General features: G+C 35.2%; 3 protein-coding genes and 1 long non-coding RNA gene across 15 annotated transcripts; 1 reads left to right on the top strand and 3 right to left on the bottom strand.

Moving 5' to 3' along the window:
- Positions 1 to 5,087: 5,087 nt before the first annotated feature.
- On the bottom strand, positions 5,088 to 9,165 carry LOC117128466. Its single transcript, XM_033280883.1, has 4 exons — positions 8,967 to 9,165; positions 7,753 to 8,888; positions 7,316 to 7,594; positions 5,088 to 6,989 (listed from the first exon to the last, which is right to left on the bottom strand). The coding sequence occupies exons 1-4, from the start codon at positions 9,163 to 9,165 to the stop codon at positions 5,088 to 5,090; spliced, it is 3,516 nt and encodes a 1,171-aa protein (XP_033136774.1).
- Positions 9,166 to 10,039: 874 nt separating this feature from the next.
- LOC103838335 (uncharacterized protein At4g02000-like) lies at positions 10,040 to 10,837 on the bottom strand. Its single transcript, XM_009114766.1, has one exon. The coding sequence runs from the start codon at positions 10,835 to 10,837 to the stop codon at positions 10,040 to 10,042; it is 798 nt and encodes a 265-aa protein (XP_009113014.1).
- Positions 10,838 to 12,803: 1,966 nt separating this feature from the next.
- On the bottom strand, positions 12,804 to 14,632 carry LOC103838286 (remorin). Of its 3 annotated transcripts, none has more exons than XM_009114710.3 (5): positions 14,484 to 14,549; positions 14,241 to 14,340; positions 14,058 to 14,145; positions 13,750 to 13,831; positions 12,804 to 13,202 (listed from the first exon to the last, which is right to left on the bottom strand). In XM_009114710.3, exons 2-5 carry the CDS (start codon positions 14,314 to 14,316, stop codon positions 12,999 to 13,001), a joined length of 450 nt encoding a protein of 149 aa, XP_009112958.1. In that variant the 5' UTR covers positions 14,317 to 14,340; positions 14,484 to 14,549; the 3' UTR covers positions 12,804 to 12,998. The 3 variants fall into 3 exon arrangements, with proteins under 3 accessions (XP_009112958.1, XP_009112957.1, XP_033136364.1); XM_009114709.3 differs by having other exon boundaries at positions 14,241 to 14,343; XM_033280473.1 differs by having other exon boundaries at positions 14,241 to 14,632.
- An 82-nt stretch (positions 14,633 to 14,714) lies between these two features.
- LOC103838285 lies at positions 14,715 to 17,093 on the top strand. Of its 10 annotated transcripts, none has more exons than XR_001956161.2 (6): positions 14,742 to 15,158; positions 15,244 to 15,323; positions 15,410 to 15,481; positions 15,589 to 15,686; positions 15,805 to 16,069; positions 16,157 to 16,654. It is a non-coding gene; the product is annotated as an uncharacterized LOC103838285 (long non-coding RNA). The 10 variants fall into 10 exon arrangements; XR_001956159.2 differs by having other exon boundaries at positions 14,749 to 15,158; positions 15,413 to 15,481; XR_001956160.2 differs by having other exon boundaries at positions 14,729 to 15,158; positions 15,410 to 15,686.
- The last annotated feature ends 4,005 nt before the right edge of the window (positions 17,094 to 21,098 follow it).

The raw sequence follows: 21,098 nt of genomic DNA on the forward strand, positions 1-21,098 counted from the left end.
CAAAGATTTAAGTGTTCGTCATAACATAAGTCTCAGTCTGTGGAAAAGAAAAAAGAAGAAAAGAGAAATATATTATTTGGCTTGTTTACAAGGGTATTGCAGTATATATTTAATAAAACTAGATCTTTTTTTTCCGCGCTTCGCGCGGATAATTGCTTTCTATATGTAATTGTTGATTTTTTATATGAATATCAAATATTATAGACTATAGTTGCTTTTTATATTTAATTGTTGATTTTGTTGTATTATTTTTATATAATCTCTTGTTATATTTAATTGTTGATTTTGTTTTATATTGAAAGTATTTAAATTCAAAGAAAGTGTTTTTTCTTGTTTTCTCTCGTTTAAAGGGTTTTCATAGTTTTATTTCAAAACACTTTTGATGAATTGTAATAGATAAGTTTTTATTTTTGTGGTATTGGACTTTTAATAAGCTAAGGTGGATCAATATATAATTAAATGTAAGAAATAGTAGTGTACATAATTTTTTTATAACGACTAATTTTATTAAACTTAGGTGGAGTTTACATAATCCTTCATGAAGAGGATGAACAATTAAAGTAAGTACATTGTAATAACATACAAATAAATTGTCATTCGGAATTCTAGCTTTAGACAAAAGATCCACCACCTAATTTGTCTTTCTTCGCGTCCAAGTAAATGAGATATCTTCAAATCTTTGCACCCACCAGCATTTTTCCATGATCCAGTTATAAGCTCCAAAGTGAAGATTACCACTCTTTATAACATAATATGAAGTCAGTAGCTAAGGTGTAACATAATATGAAGTTCGTAGCTTATAACCTATTAATAGGCTTGTGGTTAAAAAAACATAATAATAAGCTAAGGTAGATCAATAGCTAGTTAAGAAGTTCGAAGCTTTTGTTCGTGCATTTAAAAGCAAATAATTATTTTAATCCATAAATCTCGAATCAAAGCAACATATTTTTGTATCTCTTACCAATCTTTTCAAGTTGTAAAGCCATTGTATATATATATATATATACTTTTAACTATCTTCTTAACTCTTATCAGAATTTTGAGTTTCTTCTATGATTTTCATCAATGAAGTAATGTTTGGTAGAGAAACATATAGTTGTTCCTAAATGAACAATGGTTTTGAGAAGTACAAAAGAACAGCTATTAACTTTTGACCTTGGCTTTTGTTAATCATCATAAGCTTGTAGATTTTCATCTTATAATTTATCCATATCTAGCTTGTTCAGACTTAAGAGTACACACAAAAAATAAGATGATGACTACATAACCTGACAGATTTCTATTTGTTTCATGAACTATTCTTGGACCATCAAGAGATGCAAGTCCAAACACGGACCATCAAGAGAAAGCAATGGTGATCGGTCTCTTGTGGTGCCTCTTTGATCGTGCTACTACCAATGAGGAGGACCCTGGCCGAATCCACATAATACTTGCAACGATAGGACTGGTTTATGTAGTGCAACATGTCTCGACATATGTTGTGATACGAACTGCCATAAAAGTTTAGTGGTAGCATGGGGTTTGTTTCTTCGTCGGTGCTTTTCATTTGTGCCAATGCCATGCCATGACCCTTGGTAAAGCCGGTTTACAAAATTGTAAGCGGATTGCTTTTATTATTAGTTATTTAAATAGTGTGATGATAAATATAATATTTATTTTAACTATTAGCCCTTTCAAAGTCTAAAGGTCATTACTAATTTTTAATTTGGTAGCCTGCGGTACAAACATCCACTTACCATTTAATCCAATTTCTAATCGTTTTATTATTGGGTTATGGTGGCAAAGTTTCGATAATAACCTGGATGGTTTTTGTTGGACAGACTAAGTATATTATTTTGAAACTCTTACTGAACATAGGGCGGGGAACATAGGGACATATGGGGTCAAGTGATCCCACTAAATTGGAAAAAAAAAATCTTTAGTGTATTTAAAAAAAACAAATACTATAATATTTAGTTAAAATTTGGCATTTGACTCCATTAATTTATGTCAAAGTTCTCATATACCTCCAATAATTTATAAAAAAGTTTATTTTTGTTATAATAATACATATATTTTTAATTTAAATATTAAATTTAAATATTATAACTCCAGTTAAAAATATTTCCTCAGGTACTAACTGAACGTATGTTTTGTTTGCTAACATGACATGAGAGAGAACAATCTTAAAATAACCTTTAAGAGCCCGAGTGCATGAGTTATTTTTAATTTGGCTGGATGTTGGGAAAACTAATGAAATTAACCGTTTATGACTACAATGACTACAACAAAATTCTCTCAAATTCATCCTTATGAGTATTCCCTCTCCCTATTCTTACACAGCACAGCCTCTCTCTCCCCCACACACACTCTTCTTAATCTCCTAATTGGTTTGCATTGAACTTGATACTCCTTGTCGCTACCGGCACAACTGATCGGTGGGATGAGAAAATCTCATGTCATACGTCTAAGCATAAGAGGCTACATGAAGCATCAGATTTTCCCTCGATCTAGCCAAAGATGCCATTTCATTGCTCTTTACTTCATCTCCAGCTTATGATTCTCAACTACTTGTCCACCGTCTTTTCCGTGCTGGCCGCTTTGGTTTCACCTCTGAATCCATCCACGAAGCCTTCAATTTTTGCAGAAGACAGTGTCTCAAGCACCATGTTCTTTACTCCTGTGGTGTATTTCTCCGTGGGCATTAGAAGTTTGAAAAGTTTACTAACTGCGTTTCTCAACCGTGTTTCCATATTTGGTTTCTGCAAGGTCAAAGCTACTCTTCTCCTCAGTTACATCTCGGTTCTTGCCAATAGAACCATGAACAGGCTCCCCAACTCGGCCATTAGTGCCCTTTCCCTTCTCTTAAAATTTTCAAGATGTCGATAATGCTTGGCAGTGACAGCATCATCTCTCTCTTTGTGGACTGCCCAACTCTTCAAATTCGTTTGTCATCCCTTTGATTTTGTAGCTCATCACCACTCACCAGAGGAAGCCTTTTACTTGCGTCTTTTGGTGGCGTTAGGCTGTTGTGGGATCCGTTCCTGTAATTTCTTGCTTCATTCGTTCCTTTTGAGCCTGAAAATGGCGTGATGAATGAAAGAAACATTACTGACTATGAGGCACAATAAAAGTGACCAAAACAAAATTATGAGACATATTATTAGGTGAGACAGGCGATAGAACAATAAACAGCGCAAGGTATATTGCATTCACGATAACCATCCTACGTTAAGTCTGTAAACTTTTTTTTTAAGCCTGTAAACTTGTATGAGATTAATAAAGTAAATTCGTTGGCTGGATATTGCTTCTATGCTTTCATGGCGATCTCACCCAAGCTCCGGTAGTTTCCTGAAATGGATTCCGTTAGTGTTTATGGTACTTAAAAAGCAGCATTATTTATAGGTAGTTTTTAGTATATGACAAAATATGAATGCTATATATACATCTCAACATATTTTGTGAAAAACCTATATGCTTGTCTTTGGAAATTAGCTAATAACTTGAAACTCTTTGGAAATTAGCTAATAACTTGAAATTGAGACCTAAGTGAACCTGCTTCGTTGCGGATTTGGTTTAAAGGTGTTAAGACGGTGAACATTGATAAAGACGTGGATGAGCTTTGCCTGAGAAGGAAAATAATGAACCGGATTAAGAAAAAAAACTCAAAATCTGGAACCAAATACTAAAATAAGGATCCAGAACCTTGGATCAATAAGTAGCATATCCACGCCCATCAGCTCACGCCGCGTGAGTGGCAGTAAACGACGGCGGAGATGGGCTGGTGGAAGTAGCGGCGGCTGAGATCCTCGGAGATGAGCTGGTTTGGTTTGCACTCAAGAGAGAAAATCAGTATATAGGAAAGAGTAAACGGAATCGAAATCATAAAGAAGAGATTGATGGATCGAGATGTAATGGAGTATTGATTATGGAGATGAGGATCGAGAGAACTGAAACGATAGAGAGGAAACGGCGAAGACGAAGAGATAGAGGAGAGAGCATCGTGTTATCCGTCTCAGGTTTTTTTTTTCTAATTGTACCAGTAGATTGAAACCGTGAAGCCCAATAAAACCACATTAAAGCCCATACAAAAGCAACATCTTTAGGAGATCATACGTGTATTATTGAAATGTTTTGATTGGCCGAATAAATTTGTCGACGTGGACACTGTGAAATCACTCTATATCGGGCTTTTAGTATAGGATAGATATATTGAATATCATAACTAAACTTTTTAGTTTGATAGTTAACTATAAATTTTTGTTTTATAATACAATCAAATTTTCCTTATAAATGTATAATTAATGTTAACCATCAAATCCGACATATTCTAAATTTAGTATGATTCCAAAATAATCAAAATAAATAATTTATTTATAATCAAAATGACTAAATAAAAGATACTGAATAGGTCAAGAATCATTAAATAAGGTAATTCATCTATCAAAACCTCTCACTCTCTCCTAAACCTCCGCCTCCTTCTCTCAACTTCCTCAAGTTATTATTTTCCAATCTTTGACTTTGGCTGCTTCAATAGAGCTGGAGTCGGTTTTAATCTTTTGCTTGTTCTTTTTCGTATTTCTTCGGTTTTGATCTTCACTTATTTTTTTCTATTTCTCTCGACGATTTGGATTTTCTTTTAAATTTAAATTTAAACTATGTTTCTTTGTGACAATTTAGAAATTACTGTTGATCTTCATGCATCCACTATCTAGTCAATTTTGGTTTATTTTTTTACGTTTCCATCCAGATCCGCTTTTCTTTTGGTGACATAGTGTCTATTTGAATGTCTTTGCATGTTGGTTTTTGAGTGATCTTTGGGTTTTGATTAGCTCAAATTAACCTTAAGCTACTATACTCTCTCAAATAAGAAGTTCGATTGTAGTATTTAAGGATCGAATCCACATAGAGTCTAGGATTGTTCAATAGATCTATTTGTTTTCGAATTAAAACTAGATGGTAATATTAAAATACAAGAAATAAGAAATACAATTGTTTTGTAGATATCATGATGGGAAAAGACTAGACTTTTGGGAACTCTTAGACTCTTTAAAAATGTAATCTATTTTTTTTTTTTTTTTTTTTGACGTCGAAAGTCATTCTATTACTCAAGCTAGAGGTGGTCTAGGTAACCAGACCGGAATAGAACAACCAATAAAAAGTAACTCCCTATGGAAGGATCTCGCAGTTTTAGCTAAAGAGTCTGAAGTCTGATTGCGCGCTCTTGGAACATGAATGATGCTGAATTCCGGGAAGCATATTTGAAGCGTCTCTATCCTCTCCAGTTCCGTCGCAAAGCTTGGCCAAGCATGAGGTTCTTTTAACATTGCGATCAGGTCCTTGCAGTCTGTCCCAAAACTCTGGCATGTCGAGTGTTGGAGCATATTCTCCATTGCCCACCGCAGTGCTTCAAGTTCCGAATGCAGGGCTGATTCGCGTCTAATGATATTTCTTGTCCCCATAAGCTGTATGTTGCTCCCATTGTCCATCCACACCCATCCACATCCACTGAAGTGATCAGTAGATGTCCATGATCCATCTAGCAAGCAAATATTCCCCAAGCTTAAGACTTGGGGTTCCTCAGTGTTGCTTTCCTGTATCACTAGTTGTGGCACTTCATTCGCATCAAACCAGGCTTGGCATTCACTTTCTGCATATCTAACCAGCTCTAATGGGTCTCTGTCTATACCTCTAAAGAGTTTATCATTCCTGGCCTTCCAGATGTACCAGATTATCCACGGATAAGGATCCCTGTCTTGTTCTGGGTCAATGATGCTTTTCCTCCAGAATAGATAATCCATGTTCGTGTAGACGCTTGATACTGGAAACAAATTCGGACTTGTTGGAGTTGATGATAATAACCAGGCCTGCATAGCTGGTGGACACTCAAAAATGGCATGGGTTACTGATTCTTCAGGTTCTCCGCATCTTGGACAGTAGTTATCACACCTCATCTTGCGTCTTACTAAGTTCCTTGTTACTGCCACATGACCAGTTAACAATTGCCATATAAGATGACATATCTTCTTCGGCGCCTTCAGCTTCCAAGCAAAGGCTTGAATTTCAGTAATACTTGGCTCCACAACTTCCTTTTCTTCCTCTGGCTTTAGTAAAGTCCGAGCCACCCAATATCCAGATTTGACCGTGTATTGTCCATTCCTTGTGTAGCTCCAGCAAAATGTATCCCGTCGGTGGGCCGAGCTTATGGCTAAGCTCCGTATAAGAGGTATGTCATCCCGATTGACGTATTTCTCCAAAAGACTCACATCCCAATCCTTCGAATCCTGATTAATGAGATCGCTCACTCTCATGTTGGGGTTCATAACTGGGGCCACAGGGTGAGCTGCTCTCGCCGGCACCGTTGGAATCCACGGATCCTGCAAGATCTTGACTTCATATCCTGAGTGTACCTTCTGTCTGATTCCCATCATCAACAACTCCCTTGCCGCCGAGATACTAGTCCACACATATGATGGGCTACTAGCTGGGATTACACTTAGTGGTGAGCACAACCTATAATATCTTCCTTTCAACACCCGGGCTACCAAAGAGTCAGGGAACTGGACAAGCCTCCATAGCTGTTTCGCCAAAAGAGCCAGATTAAACTCATGGATCAAACGAAAGCCAATCCCACCCTCCTCTCTTGGTAGACAGATTTTTTCCCATTTCGCCCAGTGCATTCCTCGTTTCGGTGGATTTGAACTCCACCAAAATTTAGCAATAGCCGCTGCTAGGTTTTCGCATATCTCCAAGGGGAGAAGGAACATAGACATTACATAAGTTGGAAGCGCTAGCAAAATAGATTTAATCAGTACTTCCTTGCCTCCTTTTGATAGCCACCTACCTGTCCAACCATTCACTCTATGCATGAGCTTATCCTTGAGAAACACAAAGAGCTTGCACTTAGACCCACTTATGTCTTCCGGGATACCAAGGTAATTTCCCATTCCTCCTTCATTTTGGATTCCAAGTACATCTTTAATCTCTTGCCTACTATTTGCACTGATTCGCTTACCAAAAAGTAAGGATGATTTATCAAAGTTGATACATTGACCTGATGCTTTACCATACTTCCTGACCACTTTCATTACTTCTTCACATTCACGGGGCTCCGCCTTACAGAAGAAAAGGCTATCATCAGCAAAGAGAAGGTGGGATACCGAAGGCACGCGCGTGTTACTCGCATCCCCGTTATCTTCCCTTGGTTCTCTGCATGATTGAGAAGGCTAGCGAGCGCTTCCGTGCATAGAATAAAAATGAGAGGAGACAAAGGATCTCCTTGGCGTAGGCCTCTACCAGGAACAATATTCCCTCTTGGCTGTCCATTCATGAGTACCTTGTACTTAACCGACGTAATGCATCGCATTATCCAGGCGATCCATGTTCCCGAGAAGCCCATCTTTCGCATGACAGCCTCAATAAATGACCATTCCATCATGTCGTATGCTTTACTCATGTCCGTCTTGATAGCCATTCTTTTGTTTCGACCACTTGGTTTGGTTCTCAGGGCGTGGAACATTTCTTGGGCTATCATAATATTATCTGAGATTTGTCTTCCTACCACAAAAGCTGATTGAGTTTCTGATATCAAGCCTGGCAGTACTCTCTTCAATCTCTGGCATAAGACCTTAGAGATTATCTTGTAACTTACATTACATAGGCTAATTGGCCGAAATTGGGTCATTTCATTAGGCTTTGTAGTCTTCGGGATGAGACATATATTCGTATCATTCAAGCCCGCTACCACAGCCCCTCAAAAAGAAATTTATTAACCATATGAGTTAAATCATCCTTCACAATATCCCAGAATTTCTGGTAAAAAAGCGCAGTCATCCCATCCGGGCCTGGAGCCTTCTCAGGATGCATGGCAAAAAGCGCTACTTTGATCTCCCATTCAGTGACCGGGCATGTCAGATTGTCATTCATTGCTCCAGTAATCGTCGTAGGAATCTGAACCAATGCTTCTTCAATATCCTCTGGATTAGACGATTCAAAAATCTGTCTAAAATAGCTTGTAGCAATGGCTACTAACCCTTCTTCATCCTCTACAACATTACCATTTACATCCCGGAGCTGCGTTATCTTGTTCCGGGCCCTTCTTTGCTTCGTCAAAGCATGAAAGAATTTTGTATTTCTGTCCCCTTCACGCAACCAAAACACTCGACTCTTCTGTTTCCAGAACATTTCTTCTGCTTTAAGAGCATCAGATAGTTCCTTCAGAGCTGCTGCAATCACTTCAGTTGTAGCATTATCATCAGCATATAGGCCCTCCACTTTCTCCTTAAGCTCCTCCACCAATTTCGCGGAATTAACATTATGTTGTCTCCTCCATTCGCTCAAGGCTTTGCGGCAACTCGAAATGTGTTCCATTATAGTCGCATTAGGAGGGAGATCAGGTGATTTCCATCCCTCGAGAATGACTTGCCTTAACTCCTCATTATCCAGCCATCTTTTGTCAAACTTAAACTTTTTTATTCTCCTCGTTGGCTTTGTGAGTATGTCTGCAAGAATCGGACGATGATCCGATCCCCATAACCTCATATACTTAACCCCCGTATGCGGAAATTTCTCATGCGAGTCCGCATTTCCTACAGCTCTGTCTAAACGACATCTGACAGTTGTCCCTCCTGCTCTCTTTCCTACCCAAGAAAGCATGTCCCCCGTGAAAGGAAACTCCAGCATACCACAATCATTGAGCATTTGTTTAAAAGCCAGGAAGGAGCTATCAGGACGTTGTCTTCCTCCCTCTTTCTCATTATGACCCATAATTTCGTTAAAATCTCCAATCATAAACCAGGGGCCAGTTCTTATTGTTGAGAAACGCGTAAGACGTTCCCATACATGATCCCGTCTTTCCAATACAGGATCCCCATAAACAAACGTCATATAGACTTTTATTCCATCAATGACTGCCTCAATGTCAATCATACAGTTATTTGAAAACAAAACATGAACTTGAAATTCATCCATAAAAAATAAAGCTAAACCTCCGCTGAGGCCAAGTGGCTCAACGGTAAACAAATGATCAAAACCTAGGTCAGCCTGAATGTTTTGCAACAACGGCTTCCTATTCTTCGTCTCAGAAAGGAACACAAGTCCTGGGCGATGCTTCTGACACATCTCCGTAAGGCGTCGAACTGTGAGGTCGTTCCCTATCCCTCTACAGTTCCAGCTGATTATCTTCATGGATGCTTTCCGGAGGAGTTTTTGGACCCCTCCAGACCATTCACCTTACGTGCACTGCCTCTCGAACTCTTACGCGACCCTGATCGTTGTTTTCCTAGATGTGCGTTGTCTCTTGAAGACGAGCGACGCACCAGCGGGGATCCTCGACGAAAGAAACCCGCCTTCTTATTCTGTAACCCCAAAGGGAATCCAGATCTCCCACCACTCTTATAAGAAGATGATGTTCTCAGCTTTACCCGTGCATTTACGTCTCCCACTCGCTCAACCTGTTGCACATTGCTCGTAGATCCTGCCTCCATGTCCATCAAATCCTCCCCCAGCATGTCATCTTCTTGAATTTCCGCCAGCATCTCTTGATCATGTAGCTCCTCCTCTGTGTTGATTGGGTCAACAATTTCCATGTCATTTAGAGCTCCAATAATCTGAGCATCAACCGGCAAAGCTTTCTCCATAGGAGAGAAAGTCAACAACCGGGGAGAGACGCGAGGACGTTTTGTGACATTATCATCATTGTCATGCCTAGCCGGTGTCACAATTTGACTTGCAATCCTCTTCCCACTGCTCTTATGGACCAATTCATCATCAGAATGATGCACAGAAGGCTCGCCAGTAAAACGCATATGCGTTCCATGGGCGAGAGATCCACTCCTGTCCGCATTATACACCTCGCGTGCCGGGGACCTTTCCTTTGCCCTCCATACCGTCGGCCTCTGCTTCCCGTAAGGCGCATATCGCGAGCTCTGACGTGTGTATTCTGAAGCTAGCTTTCTTACCTTGCCTCCTTGTTGCCTTGCATTTCTATCTCCAGAAACATCACGGCGTGAGTAAGCTACCCTAGCATCATTCATAAAACCACCATCTGCCCTACGCTCCCTCAGAGGTGATCTACTACGGCGATCTCTTCTGCCATAGCCATCTCTGCCATACCTACTCTCTCTCTCTCTTTATCTCGCAGCAAAGACTGTCGAGATTCTACATTTGCCGGGAGCTGTACCCTGGAGAAAACATCAGATCGCTCTCCTTGGACTGCCAAAGGCGTTACCTTCGTTGGGCAAAGAGCCTCCTCGTGAGTAAGCATTCGACAGGTCTTACAATACTTGAATAGCCTCTCGTAATGTATCTGAATCCAAACTTCATCACCTTCTGGCGATGCAATCTTCCTCTTGAAAGTGAGAGGCCTCCTAGTATCAACATCAATAAGCATGCGTCCTGCAGACAGTTCCACCGTATCAATATGGCCTAGTCTTTTCCCAATGTTTTTGAGATTTCCAATCGTCCAGAGATGTAGAGGAATGCCCGTGATCTCGACCCAAAACGGGATGATCCAAGGGTATTCATCGTGAACCACTGGCTCCCAACGAACTAACACAAACATGCAGAAGTTATAGTGGAAGGGACCTTGCCTAAGGACAGATTGTAGATCCTCTTCTGTCGCAAAGTTCAGAAGAAACTTGCCATTACCAAGATCATTAGCAGTGATTTTGTCCTGCATCTCCCACTGCGCTGGCATGGTCTGGATGAGCTTCACCACAGACTGTTTCTTAGGGTTCAGTACCTTGCCGATGAGAGAAAGCTTGTAATCGCGGATGGTGGGAGAATCTCCCTGATCTGTTAATTGAATGGGCTCGTCATCTTCCTCGTAGCAAATCCCTTTCCCTTTCAGATCCGCCATATGAGCAGAACGTGGACGACTCATCCTCCGTTAGGGTAACAGAGTAGTTGTCTTGTAGATCACGCGACAGAAAGTTCAAATCGAATAGAAGGTCACCTTAACACCAGCGATCAACAAAGGCTTGTCAATGGTGATCGTCGTGTGTATCAAGGAGAACCGGTGATGAGTGATGCGATTCCGTGAAAATCCCTATCTCATAAGGAGTAGAGATCACGATGATGAATGATACGTCTTCGAATGGAGAAAACGTAACAGCAACGAAATATCAGCACGCTCCTGGTAATCTCACGCCAAAGAACGTAAGATTATGTGAAGATCACGATCTCAAAGGAGATCATGTTCTAGATCGCCATCGCAGCCGCCTCTCCTAGGGTTTTGAAATGTTTTCCATCTCCGAATGTTGTTCAGTGTTAGAAATGTAATCTATTTAACTATCATGAAATCATTTATAACAGATCTGAACTCAACTCAAGTTATAATCAGTCAGCTCTCACTTCATGGTTATCTAATGTATAAGCCAAAGATTTTTACTTTCGCGAATTAATCCATGCCAACTTTAAACAAGCCTTAGGCGCAGGTTTTATATGTTCCCTAACCACCTAGGTTCACTCTCATATGCCTAGTTGTTTAATTTATCTAAGTTTTATTCAAAAGATGGGCCATGCTCTCGCTTGTGCCAATTGTCCTAGGATCTAAGATTAGGGCGAACAATCCTGAGCATAGAAATAAGATTTTAACACAGATAAAGAACCTATGATTTCTCTAACAGTATCACAGTTAACAATTCATAAAACAATCATAGATGAACCCTAAGTCTAACAATAATATTACTTAGACATAATCATGAAAAACATAATTGAAATCTGAATAAAATGCTTTAAAATAAATTTGTTCTGATCACTCCAATCCTAAGTTCTTATCTCTAGAATAACTTCAAGTATAACTGTCAACAATGACTTAAAACATAATATAGGATTTAAACACGTTTTGGAGTCTTTTGTAAATAAGGGAAACTTTTGGAAAAAAAACTGAAATTCTTGGATCTTCCTCAAACTCGTCGGCCTGATTTGGAGGGGTGTCGTTCGACACTAGTTGATTCCCCAACGGCTTCCTCTCACGCGTCAGACAGACCATTCTTCAGTAAAATGAGCATAACTTCAAATCTAACCGTTATATGGACCTCAAACCGGTGGTATTGGAAATTTAACTCAAATCTCTATCTTGTGTCTAAATATAAGCTCAACCGCACCGTAGGTAGGTCTTCATCCATAGCTAAACTTCTGACGCATCTGTGCATTCATGCATCTCAAAAACCTCCAAAATCTGCAAAGTTTTCCAAAACATACATGCACCTGAAAACACAATAAAATAGATTCCAAACACATGTAATAGACTTAATAAAGACTTACATCTGGTCTAAAAATGGTAAAATCCATGGTATATCAGATATTTCCTAGTTCTATCTTTGGCTTTTCTTGTTTTTTCGGAAGTGATCAAATCATGGGTTTGTTATGATTCGCTCCTTGTGTTTTACTTTCAGATCTGATCAAGATGTTATCCTTCATGATGCTTCATTCTGTTTTTTATGTCGTTGTTTCTCCGTCATCGCCTCTTCCGGTCAATGGCTTAGGAGCTTTTTGAAGTTTTGTCGTGTCGGTGTATGAAGATGTGGTCTCTTATTTTCCTGGGCGATTAACTATAGAAGGTTTCGTTTGTCTGTGGTTTGGCCATGTGTTAGCTCCCTCGATTGTCTCATCCATAAGTTCTCTGTGAAGACTGCTTACAATTTTGATCTATGATTATGGGTTTCAAGATTTGTCACTGGTTGTACTTCAGAAGTTCTCAAAAATCAAAGATTATTCCTTCACTAAAACGATTTCTTAGATTTATTTTCGCATCCCTAATCTACAATGACAAAAGAATTTTTAGATCTTATCAGAGAAATTGAGCATAACTGCATGAGTCATTAGATTAAATAGCAATTACCATAGGTGCAACCATATTATATACACATGAAAGATACATCAATGCTTTAAAATGTCAACATAGATTTTCCATTATTTGTTGGATATATATATATATATATATATATTCCCCTTTAACCACGAGCAAAGTCTACTTGATTATTTAATGGGCCAGTAATTGAACCATAAGACATGTTCTAGAAACATCCACAGGTTTTGGTTTTGGGTGGATAAGCATTTGGAGTTGCACTTAGCTTCTCACTCATTTTTTTCAAGTTGATAGACTTTTGCTCCTTTAGTTTCTCAATTTTTTCTCTTTTCGCTTCTGCAATTTTTTCAATTTCTGGTATTTTTTTCTTGAATCTTTTTGAATACTCAGCTTGCTCCACTTCTGAATTTTCCTGAAAAGGAATAAATGTAGAAAATAACTAAAATCGTTTTAATAAAAAATGTGTATAGTACTCTCTCTCTCTTTTCGAAAATATGATTTTTTAGATTTTCACGATTATTAAGAACATAACTAATGTTTATGATTAACTATATTATTTATTTTCTAGTATGCAGTGTCTATAACTATGAACCAAAAAAATTTAATCAATTTGAATATTCTCAATTAATTTTTATTAAAAGCATATGATTTACTAGCATTAGTTAACAAAGTACCTTAAAATTTTAGAAAATCTATCTTTGTAAATTTTTAAAAAATTTTTTAGTTTTAGAAACGGAAGGAGTAGAAGTTATGTCTAATTATTAACAATCAAATGTTTAATCCTTCATAATTATTTCACATGACCATTTTTAGGGTTAAAAAGGAAACATATCATTAATGTCTGATTTATTGTATTTTAAAATATACTTATTTATCACATTTATAAAATTTTAAATACTAATACATAATTTCTTATGATTTTGTTTTTCATCATGAATGCTAACTATATAATAATATACCTCCATTTTCTTCAAATCTAACTCTAGAGATGTCTTCATGTTGTTCTCCCATGCTTCAATGGAGCAAAGTTCTTTGTACGCTCTGTTTAAATTGATAAATATTTTTTAAAAATTTAAATAACAAAATATATCTATATTATCAGATATATACGTTTTATTCTCGCCTATAGTACAACATATATAATTATCTTTTCAACATATTTTCATATAATATATGTGTGAAAGTTTGTTAGTTACTATTTCTAATGCAACTCAATGTTGATATTTAAAAAAAAAAAAAAACTACGGTATATTTTTGTAAATCTTACTTGGTCTGAGCTTTCGCCTTCTCGTTCTCTTCCCATGCATTTATCAACGCAATAGTCTTCTCTTTCTCTATCTCAACAAAATTTTCATCTACATTCCAAATAATTTTCTATAAAAACTTGATAAATAATGTAGAAATTTTAGAAACAGTTAATATATATTATACATTACACACATATGCATACTTTGATTTGAAGACAAAATAGTAGTACACTGCTCATGTAGCGGAGAATCGTTCTTGGCTTGTTTAGCTTGTCCCATGTTAGGGTTTCTCTTCTCGTTCGTCTTCTTTTTCATTTTTGCGAGCGGTTACATCGTTGAAAAAAAACTATTAGTACGTAAGACTATTTAATTCTTTTTTTTTGTAACCGTAAGACTATTTAATTACTTTAGTAACGAGAGAACACAAAATGAATGATAGACGCTACCTTATGTGCAGATTAATTAAAGAAAAGGAAAAGAAGTGGATATATGTTTAATGATGACTTCAAGTTAGGTGTGGGAGTTTTATGTCCGAGTCTCATCAATATATACATGCCAATGGATAGCATCGATCATTTTTACTCTAAGAAAACAATTGACTATTTGGTAGGTGAAAGATTTGATTAATCTATGTACTGATAAAATGTACTTAAAGGAAGCTCCAAGTGCATTGAGTGAATGACTTAACTAGGGCTGTATCTAACCTATACTAAAAGCAAGATATGCTCAATAGAGAGAGTGTCCACGTCATTTAATTAAATCAACCAATCAAGAGCTTCTAAATTGCCATGTCATTGTTACTCGAAACAGATTTTTTTGTGGGCCAATTCACGTGAGCGTCTTAAATTGGAAAGCTATGGCCCATTTTTACCAGACCAAGCTTCCTTACAAACACACATCTGAGTCGTCTCTTGCTCTTCCCCTTAATAATCATCGTTTCTGATTTCTACAATTCACAGTTTCTTTGTATTTATCACTGTGCACTCACACTCATTCAATTACGATATTTTCTCCAATCTAGATGAGGAAGCTATCCTTTCACCTCCCTTTCATTGAAGCTCACATTCAACCATATTCGACAACCTCTGTTCTACTGGCGATGAAATCGGTTCGAAACTCTGGTAAGTCTCGGTAAGACTCGATTTTATTACACTCTTATTTTTCATCTTAGATAGTTAATTTATTTTACTACCCTAAACTTTCTAGAGAGCAAACGAAGCCCTGAACGAAATCAGAGAAAGAAGATCAGACTATGAATCTGAGAATATGAAAGATGACGAAAACAGGTTGAATGCTGTCACCTAAAGGGTTTCGTCTGTATTTGTATTTGATTCTTGGATCTGAGGTATGATTTATTGTGCCTCTTCATTAGCAGAGATCTGGCAGATAACAAAGCCATCGAGTTTTGGATCCTACATTTGGCAAGAGCCTATCGACGAAATAGGTATGATATTGTCATCGTCTCTCTGTATTAAATTGATGACACTTTGGTGATGATATATTTAAAGATGATTGGAAACATGATATATCTTCTCATACTATTTTTTCGAGGGAGTGTTTTGAAGCTGTCCCCCGAACCTGATATATCTTCTCGATGGAAATTCCAATAATTATTGATGGTTGAATCATCACAAACTTCACTAACTCAGGTACTACGTTTTAATATGAAACCAAGCTATTGTGTTTGTTCCTTGGTTGCACGTAACGTTTTCTCAGTCGCCGTATATATGTTTATGTCTTTGCTGATGGATTTAAAATGTGATGTAGAAGATAAACGATAACCGGTCGAAAACCAAAGCAGCCCTCTTTGATGTAATCAGAAGTGGATCTACATCCTTTGCCAACTATCTGAAACCAACAATCAGTTTGCAACCTGACCCGATCAAGTGCTTAAAGAAAAGAAACAAGAGTCTTGAGCAAAACTTGATTTTTGGAACTCAACTCCAAGATTGGTTTGAGCCGGTAAAGAAGAAAATCAAAGCAACCACCCCATTCAAATATTTTGCATCATGAACGTGCCTCTCAATCTCAGGTAATATCATGACGGATACTTCTCCACTCTCTCTCTATGATGTTATGTTAACGGGTTTTCCGCATTTCTTCGGTTGCAACTTTTCAGGGGAGACTGTTTGGGTAAAATGAATAGATTTTGGAATCCTTTCGCTTATTTCCCCTTTCATTCTATGGCAGAAGCTCAATTTTGATGAATAGTTCAAGCTGTTGTCATGGCTGGACTTAATGGCAAGTTTTTCTCCTACACAATTAGTTCTTTAATTTTTTTTCCTTCACCAGCTGCACTGCGATCTAACCTGTGATATGTCCTCTTATATTAGACTGAGAGGCACCAGCTAGATTATCAATGAACTTCTCTTAGTTTACCTGTTTTTACAATTTTGTTTTCTTTATGTGCGGTGAGAATGGACATAAGAGTATCAGTAAGATCTTTTGTTCTTTTTAATAATTATTTTGGCTATCCTCCTCAAGAATATGTTCCATTACGACAATAGAAATAATGCCAAAGCTCCATTTATTGTTGTACAGCTGTAGGTAAAGTATCAAGTTTTGTCTTTAATACGTTGTGTACATGGGAATCTAGATGGATATGACTTTGAAGGTATTCCTTAGATTTCACACCAAAACAAATGTGTTTATATCTGTGTTTGTGTTTTCATTCATCTTACCGTGTTCTAAATAATGTTTTTGGATCATAGTTTTGGACTGAAAATATATTCAAAATTTCCCTAATTGGTATATAAAAATTTATTTTTTAATAACAGTGTAATAACCTCATTGTATTTTTAAATAGTAATTTTAAAACCAACTAATATATAATAATAAAATTTAAATAAATTGTGAATATCTATTGAAAATATTTTAATTATCATTTTACACTGAATTTTAGTCCAGAATAATATTTTAGTATAGCTAGATTGTGAGATATTTGTTTTTGTCTATAACTAAACAAATAATATAGTAATAATAATTGCTGACAAAAAATATAGTAATAATAATATTTTCATATAATTTTCAGTGTATTTAACATATACAAAAAAATTTTAAAAATAGTTTTATTTAAAGAAATGATTTTTTAAAATTAGCGTTATTTATTATAATTGTGAAAAACAGATTATAATCATGAATAAATATATTATAAAATAATAAACATATAAATAAAAACATAAATATGATATAAATTATACATATAACAAAGAAATATGGAATGTGGAGATTAATAATATATTTTCTTAATAACCTAAATATGTAAGAAAATTATTTTGGATAATAACTAAGGTTTAACAAAAAATTTATTCATTTTAGTTGTTCATCCCATAGATATTTTAGATAATAAAAAAAATTGTAAGTTTTACTCATTTCTAATTCAATTTACTATTTATATTTTTATAACATAGAAATAATATATTGTAATATAAATATTATTAAATACAATGTTATTTGAATAACCCGGGCGTAGCCCGGACAAAATCCCTAGTAAATTATAAAAAAATCTAAGTGTTGTATATAACATGGTTTAAGATTCTAAAATTTTATTTCTCGAGTTCATGAAAATTTGAATGTTAAATCTATTGTACAGTCAGAGACGGCCTTAAGGCCAAGCAAAGCAAGCAACCGCTTGCGACCACCAATTTCACTGGAAAATATAGCTTTTAAAAACAGCCAATTTTTCTGAAAAATGTATAAAACTAGCCACTTTTTCTCTTTTCGATTGCGGCCTTAAGTGAATACGTTAATCTCAGGACCGGCTCTGTGTACAGTATAAAGAAAAAAAACGGGCATGGGAACTCTAACAATCAGAAGTTTGGATTTTATGTTTGATTTTGTTTAATACGCGATTTTAGTTTGTCCAACAATATAAAATCTTATATTTCAATTTAAAACTTAATTTTTAGTTTACATTAAAAAATTATATAATTGGTGAGATATGCGGAGAATGTGAAGTTGTTAATTGTCAAATCAATCAAAAGACTTAATCTCTGATTATTTGTATGGTTTGGCTTTTAGTTTTTAATATTTGGAATTTGGTTTTAATTTTTTGTTTTTTTTTTGTTTTTGCAGTATGATTTAGTTTTTCTTTTTGAAAAATAAAAATAGTGATTTTTTAATCTGGTTTTTAGTTTTTGGCTATTGTTTTTAATTAATAAAATTAATTAAATAAAACAATTAAAATAATTATTCTATATTTTTATTTTTTATTTTACTGTAATTTTAGTATTTTAAAAAAAACGTGAGTAGTGATTTTTGGTTTTTAATTTTGATATTTAACTATAATTTGTTTATTATTTTTTTTTGCAATGGAAAATGATTAAAATTAATGATAAAATGTTACTTACTATGAAAATGAAACAAAAATCACCACATATTAATACATTTATTTATTGTATAAAATTATTTTAAAATAAAAATAATGCAAACTACAAATGAATCACCATTCATATATATGACAATACACAATTAATAATTAAAATTTTAAAACAAACTAACTAAACATAAAACATCTTTTCATAATCTTCTATAATTCTAATATTATAAATAAATATCAATAGTTATATTTTAAAAGTACAATTTAATTCTACACATATTAAATAGTACACAATTAATAGTTAGTTTATTATTTTAGCAGACTAAAAAACTTTAATTAAATTTTATAACTAGTTTAAACTGTATAAAATTTATGTAATTCAAATACTATAAAATAAAATAATATCTTGATTTTTATAATACAAAATTAAACTCCATTGTAATAAATATATAATACTTATAAGTATAAAATTAAAAGTTTGCTATAAGATTTATGGTCCAAATATTGATTAAAAGTTTAAAATATTGTAGACCTTACATAAAGAAAAATCCAATACCTTAATTTGTAGAGAAGATTATTTTGTTGAGAGTTTTTGTTTGTTTTATAAAATGTTTGATGTGATTTTATATATGTAAAATGATTAATTGTTAAAAAGATGAAAGTAGTCGTGTAGTCAGCATAGAAACCATAAAAATATGGATTTTGGTTTCTATGTATGAAATAGTAAAATAGTTTAAAATATGGTTTCTTTACAAAATAAAAATCTATTTTACCTAAATCTTGATTGGATAAAATATATATTTTGAAAAAGACAAAAACCAAACCTAATATAGAATCAGCAAACAATCGACTTCTTAGAGTTAAAGTTACGTCAGTGTATGATGATAAATGGAACATCACAAGACGGGATTAGATATTTGATTTGGCTTCACGATTATGAAATTTGACATTTCAATATTCTGATTAATCCAACAATCTAAAACTTCTTAAGCTAGTCTAGAATCTATATTGGTGAGAATGAAAAAGGATAATTTTGTAGTGTTATGTTCAGGCCCGGCCTTGATCTAAAGTCCAACAAGCTAGGGTTTTAGGTGCCAACATATATTAAATTATAGGAGAAGCCAAATTTTGTCAAAAGTGTACATAGTACGGTGGCGAAAGCTGTTATCATAATTTCTATGAACCTGAGTTCGCGTCTATTTAACATATTTATGGACCAAAAACAATTTCTTCTTTAGGCATATACGATGTTGGGCCGGCACTGGTTGTACCGTGCATGAAACCTAGCAGCTCTGCCAATATTTCTAAAGAAAAAGAGTTCAGAAAAAGAATTTTATTGACGAGTAAATGGAGATGAAAAAGATAGAGAGAATCACCTTAAAGTTTCTCAGAAAAAAGACAGAAATTGAATGATTGAGAGACGGATAAGTTGTGCTCTGTCTGAAGACCATAGTAGAGTTTGTGGGTGTGGTCTTAGACAAGACATGAGGAAATTGGGCTTTCAAAATGAGATGAGAATATGAGCATACTGAAGTCGAGACATGGGTCAAAGCTGTTAGGCCCAATCATCATCTTTCTCAAGTTTATTAAGAAGAGAGAATATGTGGTCGTCTTCTTCATTCCGCTGCGAAACAAAATCATCACCTGTAACAACAGAGAGAAAACAGATTTAGAGAGAGAAAGCTAAAGATCAATGTATTAGGGATAAAGTATCTACATCGGGAATTTAAAGGAAATTTAATTAATACTCTATATGTTTCTTAATAAATGTCAATTTGACATTTTTCACACAAATTAATAAATTGATTAAAATATATTTAAGAGAGATGAAGAAGATAGCGAGAATCACCTTAAAGTTTCTCAGAGAAAAGACTTAGAAAGACAGAAATTGAATGATTGAAAAACGGATAAGTCAGTACTCTGTCCGAAGACAATCATAAAGTTTGTGGATGTGGCCTTAGACAAAGATGAGGAAATTGGGTTGAAAATAAATAATTTACATTGGAATTCTAAAGTGACATTTTTTATGTAACAAAAAAAATATGTTAGAATGATACTTATTAAAAATTCAAATGGAGTATATAAAAGACTAGAGCCAATCTACTTAAATATTACTTAAAGTTCCTTTAAATTCCGGATGTGAGATATGTTATCCCTAATACAATACAAAGACGAAGATATCCGATCACTTATCTTTGGTTCTCAGCTCTTGAGTTGATAATCGGTTCATCTAGCTTGAGACAGAGTTGTATTTATTTTTCTGTAGACTCTTGTAACGTCATGAAGTGTGTGGCACGCCGCATGTGTAACCTTTGTTCCTGAAGGTTCACAGTCTCTCACGAGATGCAGTGACTGCGGTCGTGAACTCGTTAAAAGTGATAGTGTTCATAGTTTATATTCAGTTGTGATCAAGTCGGAATACGATCGACTAAGTTCAGTCACCGGTCACATATATAGTTAACACCGTTTAAATTAGTTTTGTTTTTGTTTTCTCATCAAATGTGATAAGTAAAGAAGAATGGAAAGATGGAAGATGCCATAAGAGAAAAGAGAAAGGAAAAGAAGATAAACATGTGAGAAAAGAGAGGATATAAAAAGTGAATGAGTAAAATTATTTACTATTTAAAGAGTTACAATTATAAACATGCCACTGATCATGTCACTTAATTTTTATAGAAATTTTTGTTGTATAATACAAATACTTTTTTTATATAATATATAAACAACCGTCGATGTCGTATTT

Source organism: Brassica rapa, chromosome A09 (genome assembly GCF_000309985.2).
Source record: "Brassica rapa cultivar Chiifu-401-42 chromosome A09, CAAS_Brap_v3.01, whole genome shotgun sequence".
Lineage (NCBI taxonomy): Eukaryota > Viridiplantae > Streptophyta > Magnoliopsida > Brassicales > Brassicaceae > Brassica > Brassica rapa.

Excerpts from the sequence above, each read along its gene's own strand:
- LOC117128466 (XM_033280883.1), bottom strand. The coding sequence starts at position 9,165 with ATGAAGATAATCAGCTGGAACTGTAGAGGGATAGGGAACGACCTCACA. Across the intron at positions 8,889-8,966 it reads GCCACTTGGCCTCAGCGGAG|TCATTGATGGAATAAAAGTC; the intron begins GTTTAGCTTTAT and ends ACATTGAGGCAG. Across the intron at positions 6,990-7,315 it reads TTACGTCGGTTAAGTACAAG|CGAATCAGTGCAAATAGTAG; the intron begins GTACTCATGAAT and ends CTTTTTGGTAAG.
- LOC103838335 (XM_009114766.1), bottom strand. The coding sequence starts at position 10,837 with ATGGCGGATCTGAAAGGGAAAGGGATTTGCTACGAGGAAGATGACGAG.
- LOC103838286 (XM_033280473.1), bottom strand. The coding sequence starts at position 14,352 with ATGAAAAAGAAGACGAACGAGAAGAGAAACCCTAACATGGGACAAGCT. Across the intron at positions 14,146-14,240 it reads TATTTTGTCTTCAAATCAAA|ATGAAAATTTTGTTGAGATA; the intron begins GTATGCATATGT and ends TTTGGAATGTAG. Across the intron at positions 13,203-13,749 it reads TAGATTTGAAGAAAATGGAG|GAAAATTCAGAAGTGGAGCA; the intron begins GTATATTATTAT and ends ATTCCTTTTCAG.